Source organism: Nicotiana tabacum, chromosome 18 (genome assembly GCF_000715075.1).
Source record: "Nicotiana tabacum cultivar K326 chromosome 18, ASM71507v2, whole genome shotgun sequence".
Classification (NCBI taxonomy): Eukaryota; Viridiplantae; Streptophyta; class Magnoliopsida; order Solanales; family Solanaceae; genus Nicotiana; species Nicotiana tabacum.
Genome location: NC_134097.1, coordinates 1,651,905 through 1,665,067, shown reverse-complemented (window position 1 = coordinate 1,665,067; position 13,163 = coordinate 1,651,905). Strand labels below are relative to the sequence as shown.

The 13,163-nt window shown below is 38.9% G+C and overlaps 1 protein-coding gene across 5 annotated transcripts; it reads right to left on the bottom strand.

Annotated features, from left to right (window-relative positions):
- Window positions 1-281: 281 nt before the first annotated feature.
- LOC142172856 (uncharacterized) lies at window positions 282-12,218 on the bottom strand. Of its 5 annotated transcripts, XM_075236531.1 has the most exons (8): window positions 11,987-12,217; window positions 11,423-11,534; window positions 1,495-1,576; window positions 1,282-1,314; window positions 1,086-1,158; window positions 918-980; window positions 768-844; window positions 282-612 (listed from the first exon to the last, which is right to left on the bottom strand). In XM_075236531.1, exons 2-7 carry the CDS (start codon window positions 11,457-11,459, stop codon window positions 806-808), a joined length of 327 nt encoding a protein of 108 aa, XP_075092632.1. In that variant the 5' UTR covers window positions 11,460-11,534; window positions 11,987-12,217; the 3' UTR covers window positions 282-612; window positions 768-805. The 5 variants fall into 5 exon arrangements, with proteins under 5 accessions (XP_075092632.1, XP_075092629.1, XP_075092630.1 ...); XM_075236528.1 differs by lacking the exon at window positions 768-844 and having other exon boundaries at window positions 891-980; window positions 11,997-12,218; XM_075236529.1 differs by lacking the exon at window positions 768-844 and having other exon boundaries at window positions 891-980; window positions 12,005-12,218.
- Window positions 12,219-13,163: the final 945 nt, after the last annotated feature.

Sequence of the window (13,163 nt, the reverse complement as noted above, 5' to 3'; positions counted from 1 at the left end):
ATTAAAAATAATTTAGATTTTTTTTATTTTACACATGGAAGCAGTGGAAAATATTCGTAACCTGGAAATAAACATTTGAACATTCCCACAAAAATGAGTGGGAAATATTAAAATTTTGGAAAAACTATGCACAAAATTTCCCCAGAGTCGGTGAGAAATCCGTGGGAAATCCGAAAAATAATTTCATGGCCAAATTTATTTTTAGAACTACAGCACCTGCCAAACAGAAAGTACAACCAACAATACAAGACTAAATACAATTAAGCATTCAAATACCAAATCCAACATGCAATCCAATTCATTTCATAAACAACACCTAATTCAATCCATTTCATAAACAACATCCAACTAAATAGAAAGTAGAACAAAAACTCAAAAAATCCAGCATTCAATATTCAACATCTAGCTACCATCCAATACAAACTAATACAAGAAACTAGTCTTTAGTTATCATCAGATGCTGGAGAACGGGGCACAGAAAATGCACCAGATGCTAAGAGAGAGTTTATCTGAGACTTGAGACTTTTAACATCACTAGTGACAAGTATTCCATAGTTATCATCAATCGACTGATTTTGAATGAACTCCTCCAAGCTTTCGTTTGAAAGTATCCTGTAAAAAAAATACCATTATTATAAAAGTAAACTTTATTAAAGAAAATTTATGCAAGTATAAACACACGAGACTTAAGTAACTTCAAGTAAATGAAGCAAAAGTAGTCTCAAAACTTTAACCGAAAAAATTGAACTTATATACTACCAGCTTACTTCAGTATCTCGTTTCTTAAAGGACTTGATCAAATTTTCTAAGGCATGAATTCCACTATAATCTGTATAAGTAATAACTGTAAAGGAATATGAGATAAATTATTCTTGGTTACTTAACATAACCTGGGATGTTAAAATGTAGAAGGCTACCATTTCTTTGTAACTGCAATTGGTGTTCGATGCTGCAAATGTTCTTCCAATAACTGTAGCTTCCTGTAATCCAAGAAATTTGTTATGTAAAAATAAGCTTTCTATGAAATGAATACCTGGTCAAGAAACAAGTTAAGGAGCATAACTTAAACCTCAATGCTATCATACCAGTACAATAATTCGCAAACTTTTGTACACATTCACCAACAATTCGAGCACTTGGTGTAGCAACGTCATTGCACTGAATTTGAAAATATTAACATGAGAGATAAAGTACGAAGTAATTTTCTTGTATATGATAACAAATGAAATTTATATACAACTAGCTTACTTCAATATATCATCTATATCTTGAGGAACTTACTCAAATCTTCTAAGGTATGAATCCTGCCAGTATCTGTATGAATAACAATTGCAAGAGAATATGAAACAAATTACTCTCTGCTACTTTATGCAACTGATATTCGATGTTGCAAATGGTATTCAATTATTGTAGCTTCCTATTATTTAAGAGGCATGTTATATAAAGTTTTCTCTGAAAAATGTCTTGACAAAATGAGTTAAGAAGATAACTTACCCCTCATTGCTATCATACCAACCCACCAATCCTAAAACCTTTGTACTGGTGCAGCATTTATCCCTCAATGGATGTGCATCACCTTAACATTATAACTAAATAGAATGTAAAGCACACAAAAAATACTGACTGATAAAAATAAAAATCATGAAAATTTAGTTTATCAATAACTCATAATTTGAACACCATAAGATGCCACACACTAGACCTTCTCATTGCGACTCCAAATCACACGAACACATGCCAATCACATGTGCGCAACCTTATTTTTCAGCTAATCAACCAGCATAGCCATCAGTACATTTCAACCGAATAAATTGTAAACATGTTCAGCTGATGATTGCACAATTACCATAAGGATAAAAATATGTAACGACCCGACCGGTCGTATTGAGAATTTAAATCCCGTCCGGCGATATAAGACCCTGAGCAGCTTCGTATTATGTGTATTGACTTGCGTGCATGGTTGAATTCGGTTACCGGATGTTTCAGAGTGATTTGAGACACTTAGTCCCTAAAACGGAAGCTTAAGTCTTAGGATTTTTGGCCGTAGTCGGAACTATATGAAGACGACTCCGGAATAGAGTTTCGTCGGTTCCATTAGCTCCGATGGGTGATTTTGGACTTAGGAGCTTGTCCGGACTGTAAATCCGAGGTCTGTAGCTGATTTAGGCTTGAAATGGCGAAAGTCGAATTTTTGGAGATTTGGACCGGAAGTGAACTTTTTGATATCGGGGTCGGAATGCGATTTCGAGAGTTGGAACAGCTCCGTTATGTTATTTGGGACTTGCCTACAAACTTTGACGTCATTCTGGGTTGATTTGATAGGTTTCGGCACGGGTTTTAGAAGCTGAAAGATTTAAAAATTTATAAGTTCGATTCATGGTGAGATTCGTAGTTTCAACGTTGTTTGATGTGATTTGAGACCTCGAGCCGGTCCGTGTTAGGGTATAGAACTTGTTGGTATGTTTGGACAGGGTCCCCAAGGCCCCGGGTGTTTTTCGGACGAGTTGCGGATGATTACCATTGTTTGGGGGGAGGTCTGAGTTCTGGTGTAATCGCACCTACGGACCTTGGGCGCAGGTGCGAAGATGGAGGTGCAGGTGCAAGAAGAGTTGGACTTGGCAGTCTCCGCAGGTGCGGAAAATTTGTGCATATCAGCGGACTCGCACATGCGGAGATGGAAGCGCAGATGCGAGAATTGAGAGTTGACCTGGGGTCACAGGGGCGAGGAAGTTCCGCATCTGCGATGCCCGCGGATGCGCAGAAGGCTCGCATGTGCGGAGACTATGGGAGTTAGTGACTTCCGCAGGTGCGACTGGTTAGACCGCAGGTGCGGTAGGCGCAGGTGCGAGGATCGCTGGGCAGAAAGGGGTTGGAATCGAGGGTTAGTTCATTTTCACTCCATTTTTTATTTTTAGCTCGGGAGAAGGCGATTCTTTGAGGGATTTTCAGAGGAATCCTGTGGGTAACGATTTCTTACTCGAATTTGGTTTTATTGCATTAATCTATAGTTGTTTCTCCATTTAATTTCGAATTTTTGGGGTTAAAATTGGAAAAATTGGAAGAACTTCTTCAATAAAGATTTTGAATTTTGAAGGGAGATTTGTGGTCGGATTTGAGTAATTCTTATATGTTTGGACTCGTGAGTGAATCGGTGTTCGTATTTTGTAATTTTTATACGATTCCGAGATGTGGGCCCGGGTCGACCTTTTAGGTTGAATTTTGGAATTTTTGTTAAAATATTGATTTCATTGATTAGATGAGTCTATTATTGTTGTATTCATGTTATGCAATTGTGTTTGGCTAGATTTGGGCCATTCGGAGCCGGATATTCGTAGAAAAGGTATTGTGACCGATTGTTTGAGCTTGATTCGAGGTAAGTATCTTGCCTAACCTTGTGTGGGGGAACTACTCCTTAGGATTTGAGTCATCTATGTTGATTGTAGTCTGTGTACGCGAGGTGACGAGTGCGTGCTCGGACTTATTTGTGGAATGTTGGCCCTTTAGGGTTCTTATGTCCTTATATTCACCGTGTATGATGTTGTTTTTGATACGTTTGAATTCCTATTTGCTAGTTTCACCTCTACATGCTTTGATTAGAGATAATTGCTTAGGATTCACTCTTACTGTCTATTTGACCCTTATTCGACTTAACCAAAGATTTTACCTCTTCTATCATCGTGCTATATTTTTCATAACTGTTTATCTTTAATTGAAATTATTATTTTCTCATCCTATAATTGTTTAGTCTTAATTGGAGTTATGATTATCTTCCGCTGCTTATCCTTATTTGAATTGTTGAATATTTCTCGTAATTGCTCAACCTCAAAAGGAGTTTAGATAACCTATATCTTAGTTGACTTGCCATTATTTGGAACTATTTGACTCGTGTTGGCTTCTTATTGTCGACTTGAATATTGTGGAATCGTTGCTATATTTTTGTTTTGTTTTCCCTTGTTAAGCTGTTCTCCGTGTGCCTAGTATTCTTTACTGTGGTTATTCCTTGAGAATGAGTTCTACCGTTCTTGTAATTTAAATTCTTGAGTTGATTTGCTTGTCGTACTTTGCATTTCTGTCATTGTTTCTTTTGTACTCGTTGTGGTGATGTATGAGGTTTCTGTTGTGTTATAGATGTTATCTCTGTTGTTTGCGCTGTATATTTAAATTGGGACTACAGACGTATTCTAGGAGATCCCATAGCACTGCATATTTATTTTGGGACTACGGACGCATGCCGGGTGATCCCCCAGCACTGTATATTTAAATTGGGACTAAGGACGTATTCCGGGAGATCCCCCTGTCTTGCACATTTACTTTGGGACTACGGACGTATTCCGAGAAATCCCCCAGCACTGCATATTTATTTATGAACTATGGACGTATTCTGGGAGATCCCCCCTCCCCGTACTGCATAATTAATTCGGGACTACGGGGCGGTATCCCGGTAGATTTTTCCTGTGGTTATATCTGTGTTCGGAGCTGCTAATCTTCCATGCTTAGGTGTCACCGGGTGACTTATACTCGAAGGATATTACTTGAAAAGTATTTATCTTGAAGGAACTATATTTAAAGATATTTATTTGAAAGGGTTATACTTGAAAAGTATTTATCTTGAAAGAACTATGTTTGAAGGCTAATTATTTGAAAGGTTTTATCTTGAAAGAACTATGTTTGAAAGATATTTATTTGAATGAAGTATATCTCAAAAATAATTTCTTAATGGAAAGGATTATATTCTAAAGACCTCAATTTAAAAACTTATGGATGAAAGTTTACACTTGAAGGATTTGACAAATTTATTGGGGTTGTTAGCTGAGACCTGATGTGAAAACTATTGCAGCTGCTGAGTTACTACTTGCCTTTACTGTATTGTGATTTTTCGATTTGGGTTGTGTTTTCGTTCATTCTTCTGTGTCTTATTCTGGTGTTCCGCTGTTACTTCCTGTTTTTCCTTCCTTATTTCAGTTACTATGTCGTTAGCCATATCGCGGGGTCCTTAGATAGATGTCATGTTCTGTTATCCCTATACTTATGCTTGTTCAGTTTATTAGACCAGTGGGTGTCTTGACTAGTCCTCGTCACTACTTCACCGAGGTTAGTCTTGATACTTACTGGGTACCGCTGTGGTGTGCTCATGCTACTCTTCTGCACAATTTATGTTTTTGTGCAGACCCAGGTATTTGTTCGTTAGCTAGCTGTGTGGACTGTCGCTGCGAAAACTCAAGATAAACCTGCCGATGCGTTCGCAGGTTTCGGAGTCACCTTCAAGTTTTTGTTTTGCACTGTTTATTCTTATCTCTGGACAGTTGTATTTAGAAGTTTTCTTGCAAACACTCTGTAGAGCTTATGAATTGTACTACCGGTTTTAGGAATTATAAGAGATTTCCATTTATTTCGTTAGATGTTAATTAAATAATGTTATTTCAATTAATGTTAGGCTTACCTAGTCCCTAAGACTAGGTGCCATCACGATACCAAACGGAGGGAAAAATTGGGTCATGACAGTTGGTATCAGAGCTCTGGGTTCATATGTGCTACGAGTCATAAGCGAGTTTAGTAGAGTCTTCTGGATCAGTACGGAGACGTCTGTACTTATCTTCGAGAGGCTACGGAACTATTAGGACAATTTCACTTCCTTCATTCCTATCGTATGAGTTCATTGATCTTGAAGTATGAAATTTACCATTCCATTCTCTCACAAATGGTGAGGACACGAGCTGAGGTTCCTGATGATATTACCCCCGGAGTAGATGCCGCTATGGTCAGAGACAGAGGCCGATGAGGAGCACGTGCCGCAGCTAGGGCACCTACCAGAGAAGCAGTTGGGGAGCCGCCAGTAGTTCCAGTTGGGGTCAAGTACCGGAGGCACCTGCTATTACCCCCGGACGTCAGGAGACTTTAGCACAGTTCCTCAGCATGTTTGGTATATTTGCTCAAGCGGGGATATTCTGGTTGAACCAGTTACTTCACAGACCGGGGGAGGAGCCCAAACTCCCGCCGCCCACACTCCAGAGTAGCGAGTTCACGGTGGTCAGGTTCCAAGTGTCATGGTAACACAGGCCATGGTTCTAGTTTAGCTTATGGTCAGAGCAGCAGCATCCGAGGAAAGGCAGCTTAGATTTGCAAGGTTCAAGCTCCTACATTCAGCGGTTTGGCTTCAGAGAGTGCACATGGTTTTCTGGAGGAGTGCCATAACATCCTTCGCACTATGTATATTGTTGAGACGAGTGGGGTTGCTTTTACTACGTTCCATCTTAAGAGAGCGGCTTATCAGTGGTGGCGGGCATATGAGATGGGTAGCCCAGCCGAGTTAGCTTCACTTACATGGGTTCAGGTTTCAGAGATGTTCCCGAGAGAGTTTGTACCGCAGTCCCGTCGAGATGCATGGAGCGCAGAGTTGAGCAGCTGCGCCAGGGCACTATGTCAGTGTCAAAGTATGCCGTGAGATTTAGTGATTTGGCCAGGCATGCACCTATTTTTGGTCGCCACAGTTAGAGAGTTGTCCGTAGATTCAGTGAGGGACTCGGGCATGATATTCGATTCAGTATGGATCGGGAGTTAGAGTCAGATGTTTCGTTTCAGCAGGTGGTAGGGATCGCTCACCGTGTAGAGGACATGCGGGGCCATGAGAGAGAGTACATACGAGATCAGGAGAGAGAGGACAGAGAGGTGAGGAGGCCTCGTAGACCGGAGAGACCTACTGGTTCTTATTTTGGAGGCAGGGTATGACATGGTAGAGGTTTTGTGGGACAGCCAGTTCAGTTTGCACTTCAGGCTTCAAACAGTGTTTCAGGTGCTCATGGGTCTCAGAGTACCCGTACCGCACAGTTCCCATAGCCATGTCAGCATAGAGGTTGCTTCAAGTATGGAGATATCAGCCACAGGGTGAGAGATTGTCCTAGACTCTGGACAGGTGTGTCACAGCGGAGTATTCAGGCGAGTAGAGGGTGCCCAAGAGGGGAAGGCCCGACCCGTTGATGTGTTTCATATAATAGGCTTGAGGCCACTGCACCCGATGATGTCATACAAATATGCTTTTGATTTGTTACAGAGGGGCACCATTCGTATTTTGATTCGGTTCTGCTTATCGGGGCGAGTTCCCCTATTTGTTGTCCCACCTATGGGTGAGTTCATGACTTAGTATTATGTTTAGGTGTTTACCCCTATTGGGAGACTCTATGAGTGGTAGCCTATGTCTATCGTTTGTTTCTATTCATTATCGAAAGTTTCGAGACTAGAAGTGAATTCATGTTGTCCATTATGGCAAGTTTGATGTGATTCCTGAGTAAATTGGTTACGATTTGTGATTTGATACTCTACTAGGGTGAGGGTTTAGTAAGTGTTGTGATTTATTGGAAGAATTGAATTAGTGGAAGATTTCCATTGGTATGATGTGTATTCGACTTATGATTTAGAGTTGAGGGTGAGACCCTCGCGATTCCATGTGATTTGATATGTTTGAACCAGGCTGAGTACCGCAGTGGAAGTTATATCAGGATGGGACCCTTGTGATTGTTCATATGCTTTAATTATTTCCTTGTTATATTGTTTTGTAGGTTAGTATTGATAGAGAGTTGTGCATGTCGGGCTTGTTTGGTAGTTTTCTTTTGTGTTTCTATTTTCATATTCAGTCAATTTTGTTCGGTGCTTCTTGAGTTTTAGCTTACGGGGTGTGTACCTGGTGGTGTTAGTTGTGACTTGTTGATTCGGGTGTATAGTTAAGAGGTCTTCGTGTTTCTTGCATCGTTTCCAGTGTTGTGGAGATTTGAACAGGGTTCTAACATATATGAGGCTAATTACCGGTGATGGTTTTGATTACGGGCAACTATTATGATCAGAAATGTTATTATGGGCCTATGTGTGGTGTGTCTTATTGTGTGGTCGTACCTTGTGGGTGTAGGCATGAGTTGTTACAGCTGGTTAAGACTGATATCGGTTATGGATTTAGAATCGGGTCTTTTGAAGACAAATAGAAGGTGAGAATTTTGACTCTAAGGCTTATCGGTGTTGATAGAAAGGATAAATTACAGTTGGGATGATGTCGTTAGGCTTATGTGGATTGGGGTGACGTGGGGTCCCCACGCGGGTGTATATTGAATATGTGCTTTTAGTGATTGAAGACTTCGAGGCGATTCTTAGCACGTTCGAGTACGAACGTTTGTTTAAGAGGGGAAGGATGTAACGACCCGGTCGGTCGTTTTGAGAATTTAAATCCCGTCCGGCGGCATAAGGCCCTGAATAGCTTCGTATTATGTGTATTGACTTGCGTGCATGGTTGAATTCGGTTACCGGATGTTTCAGAGTGATTTGGGACACTTAGTCCCTAAAACGGAAGCTTAAGTGTTAGGATTTTTGACCGTAGTCGGAACTATGTGAAGACGACTCCGGAATGGAGTTCCATCGGTTCCATTAGCTCCGATGGGTGATTTTGGACTTAGGAGCGTGTCCGGACTGTAAATCCGAGGCGTGTAGCTGATTTAGGCTTGAAATGGCGAAAGTTGAATTTTTGGATATTTGGACCGGAAGTGGACTTTTTGATATCGGGGTCGGAATGCGATTCCGAGAGTTGGAACAGCTTCGTTATATTATTTGGGACTTTTCTGCAAAATTTGACGTCATTCCGGGTTGATTTGATAGGTTTCGGTGCGGGTTTTAGTAGTTGAAAGATTTGAAGTTCGATTCATGGTGCGATTCGTAGTTTCAACATTGTTTGATGTGATTTGAGACCTCGAGCGGGTCCGTGTTAGGGTATAGAATTTGTTGGTATGTTTGGACAGGGTCCCGAGGACCCCGGGTGTTTTTCGGACGAGTTGCGGATGATTTCCATGGTTTTGGGAGAGGTCTGAGTTCTGGTGTAATCGCACCTCCGGACCTTCGGTGTAGGTGTGAAGATGGAGGCGCAGGTGCGAGAAGAGCTGGACTTGGCAGTCTCCGCAGGTGCGGAGAATTTGTGCGTATCAGCGGACTCGCACGTGCGGAGATGGAAGCACAGATGCGAGAATTGAAAGTTGGCCTAGGCTTGCAGGTGCGAGGAAGTTCCGCATTTGCGATGCCCGCGGATACGCAGAAGGCTCGCATGTGCGGAGACTGTGGGAGTTAGTGACTTCCGCTGGTGCGACTGATTAGACCGCAGGTGCGGTAGGCGCAGGTGCGAGAAATGGTCGCAGGTGCGAGAATCGCTGGGCAGAAAGGGGTTGGAATCCAGGGTTAGTTCATTTTCACTCCATTTTTTATTTTTAGCTCGGGAGAAGGCGATTCTTTGAGGTATTTTCAGAGGAATCTTGTGGGTAACGATTTTTTTACTCGAATTTGGTTTTATTGCATTAATCTATAGTTGTTTCTCCATTTAATTTCGGATTTTTGGGGTTGAAATTGGGAAAAATTGGAAGAACTTCTTCAATAAGATTTTGAGTTTTGAAGGGGAATTTGTGGTCGGATTTGAGTAATTCTTATATGCTTGGACTCGTGAGTGAATCGGTGTTCGTATTTTATGATTTTTATCCGATTCCGAGATGTGGGCCCAGGTCGACGTTTTAGGGTGAATTTCGGAATTTTTGTTAAAATATTAATTTTATTGATTAGATGAGTCTATTATTGTTGTATTCATGTTATGCAATTGTGTTTGGCTAGATTTGGGCCATTCGGAGCCGGATATTCGTGGAAAAGGCATTGTGACCGATTGTTTGAGCTTGATTCGAGGTAAGTATCTTACCTAACCTTGTGTGGGGGAACTACCCCTTAGGATTTGAGTCATCTATGTTGATTGTAGTCTGTGTACGCGAGGTGACGAGTGCGTGCTCGGACTTATTTGTGGAAAGTTGGCCTTTTAGGGTTCTTATGTCCTTATATTCACCGTGTATGATGTTGTTTTTGATACGTTTGAATTCCTATTTGCTAGTTTCACCTCTACATGCTTTGATTAGAGATAATTGCTTAGGATTCACTCTTACTGTCTATTTGACTCTTATTCGACTTAACCAAAGATTTTACCTCTTCTATCGTCGTGCTATATTTTTCATAACTGCTTATCTTTAATTGAAATTATTATTTTCTTATCCTATAATTATTTAGTCTTAATTGGAGTTATGATTATCCTCCGCTGCTTATCCTTACTTGAATTGTTGAATATTTTTCGAAATTGCTCAACCTCAAGAGGAGTTTAGATAACTTATATCTTAGTTGACTTGCCATTATTTGGAACTATTTGACTCGTGTTGGCTTCTTATTGTTGACTTGAATATTGTGGAATCGTTGCTACATTTTTATTTTGTTTTCCCCTGTTAAGCTGTTCTCCTTGTGCCTAGTATTCTTTACTGTGGTTAGTCCTTGTGAATGAGTTCTACCGTTCTTGTAATTCAAATTTTTGAGTTGATTTGATTGTCGTACTTTGCATTTCTGTCATTGTTTCTTTTGTACTCGTTGTGGTGATGTATGAGGTTTCTGTCGTGTTATAGTTGTTATCTCTGTTGTTTGCGCTGCATATTTAAATTGGGATAACAGACGTATTCTAAGAGATCTCCCAGCACTGCATATTTATTTTGGGACTACGGACGCATTCCGGGTGATCCCCCAGTACTGCATATTTAAATTGGGACTACAGACGTTTTCCGAGAGATCCTCATATCTTGCACATTTACTTTGGGACTACAGACGTATTCCGGGAGATCCTCCAGCACTGCATATTTATTTTGGGACTACAGACGTACTCTTCTGCATAATTTTTATTTTTGTGCAAACCCAGGCATTTGTTCGTTAGCTAGCTGTGTAGACTGTCGCTGCGGAGACTCAAGGTAAACCTGCCGCTGCGTTCGCAGGTTTCGGAGTCACCTTCAAGTTTTCGTTTTGCACTGTTTATTCTTATCTCTAGACAGTTGTATTTAGAAGTTTTCTTGCAAACACTCTGTAGAGCTTATGACTTGTACTATCGGTTTTGGGAATTGTAAGAGATTTCTATTTATTTTGTTAGATGTTAATTAAATAATGTTGTTTCAATTAATGTTAGGCTTACCTAGTCCCTAAGATTAGGTGCCATCACGATACCAAACGGAGGGAGAAATTGGATCGTGACAAATTATCAAAGTAATAGTGCCCTATAATTAGATTATTTGGACAATGACTTATTATAAAGAAAGATGGAAATCTAATAAATTAACTTTATGGTTTATCAAACACAAAATCAAAATTTACTTAATCCAAAAATATTGTTTAGCAGTGAATATCTTTAGTCGAAAAAATAATACTGAAAGAGAAAAAGAAAAAAGAAAACGAGATACAAACTCAAACAGACACACACATGTACAGGACACAAAGAACATAGAAGAAGTATGACTTCTTGATTCCAATAATATTGAAGGAAACATATTCTTCTCATTGAACAAATTACTAAGCTTAAAATTTCTCACAGATAAAGCGCAATGATACTCACAATGGATGTGTGGAAGGAAACAACAGACAATAAGCATTGTTAGCTTTCCTTCTTAATAGAGCAGCATATGAGTTGTGCAACCTTGAGATTAGAAGAAACCTTTGTTGGTGGCCTGCACATCATTGAATCATATAAGAATTCAGGAAACCTCATCAATTTAGTTCATATTCGGAAATAAATAAACAATACGGAAGGTCAAAGTATCTAAAATGCTCTCTCAAGTATTTTGTCAAACACTCGTAGTGCATAATATATAATATGTGAATGTGATATCCATATCAATATATTGTACAATAACACCCCACAACTTTTATTTTACAGATCTGTGTCAAATAACCACAATATTACACTCACACAATAAAATCACAACATAGATTATGCTTCGAAATTCTAAACTTAGAATACTTCTAAACATGATTCAATTCCTCCATGAAATCAAAATACACTCTAGAAAGAGGGAACAATTCGAATCCAACCAAGAAAGAAAGAAAAATGGTGATTTCCAGTGTGTCAATGTCAGTATACAAAGAGATGGAAAGAGAAAATTAAGCAAGAAGACAGTACACTAGAATACATTCATACTGCTATTCCTGAAGGTGTTTGAGGTTCACGGTTGGGGTGGAGGGATTAGAATGAGATAGAGAAATTGGGCAGGGGAAATGAACAATGTTATGACTTCTGAGAGAGGGATATCGCTAGGAGTAAGGATTTTTTCTGGGGAGATTTTCAGAGGGAAATTTTGGGGGGAAGTTTTGCAAAAAATATTTTTCTCTCTTTTCAAAATTAGTAAGTAGTAATTTTCTTTTTACCAAGAACAAAAAAGTAGTATTTTGTTTACATTTATTATAAATGTCACTAACTAAATATTATTTTATTACTAATTATGTGACGTTTAAATCAAATGTCACAATATTTTTGTCATTTTAATTAAATTTCATATTTTTGTAACATTTTCTAACAAATGTCGATAAATTATCTTTTTCCGACATTTATTATAAAGGTCATTAAATAAAATGTAACAAAATTTTAAAATTACTAGTATCATTTATTTAAATTCAAAACTTCTAATATTATGAATATAAGGCATTCATGTGCATATTTTATGTAAATTTTTTTAAATTTTACACTTATGAATTAGAGTGTATGTAGGTTGACACAAGACATTATTAAGCCATCTCAAGCCACCTCTCATTTTATCCTCAACATGTGCTACTGACAACTTTTAGTGAATGCAATCATTTTTTTCTTATCTAATCTTGTTTGACTGTCATGCATCTTAAGATTAGTATCTCTCCAACATTCATATTGGAATATATTGGATTTTAGTGACTTAACACTCACTACCATATAATATTATCGATCTTATAACTATTATGTAGAATTTACTTTTTACTTTGATAGATATCCTTCTATCACATAATACTTCTCCATTATAACAATCCGATTTTAATTATATGAGTAACATTTTTATCTATTGTTCCATTTTCTTGAACAATGAACCCATATATAGATATTAAATTATTAGCATTTTAGCACCGCAATCTCGTCTAGTCTCACCTCAACTCCACTCTTCACATGCTGATTAAACTTATAGTGCGTATATTCACTCTTAATTATAGTAGTCCTAAAATATTTACTCTCTAAGATATTTTTCTATAATTCAAGCTTTTGTTTGACATCCTAAATTTTGGGGGTTATTAAACACCACAAATTGTATCGAACTCTAGTATTCTGGAAACCC

What these genes read in the sequence shown, in the direction of transcription:
- LOC142172856 (XM_075236528.1), bottom strand. Translation starts at nt 11,459, where the DNA reads ATGCTTATTGTCTGTTGTTTCCTTCCACACATCCATT. An exon ending in TGGTATGATAGCAATGAGGG is followed by an intron (nt 1,315 to 1,494) that starts GTAAGTTATCTT and finishes TTATTCATACAG; the next exon opens with ATACTGGCAGGATTCATACC. An exon ending in GTTTGCGAATTATTGTACTG is followed by an intron (nt 981 to 1,085) that starts GTATGATAGCAT and finishes CTTGGATTACAG; the next exon opens with GAAGCTACAGTTATTGGAAG.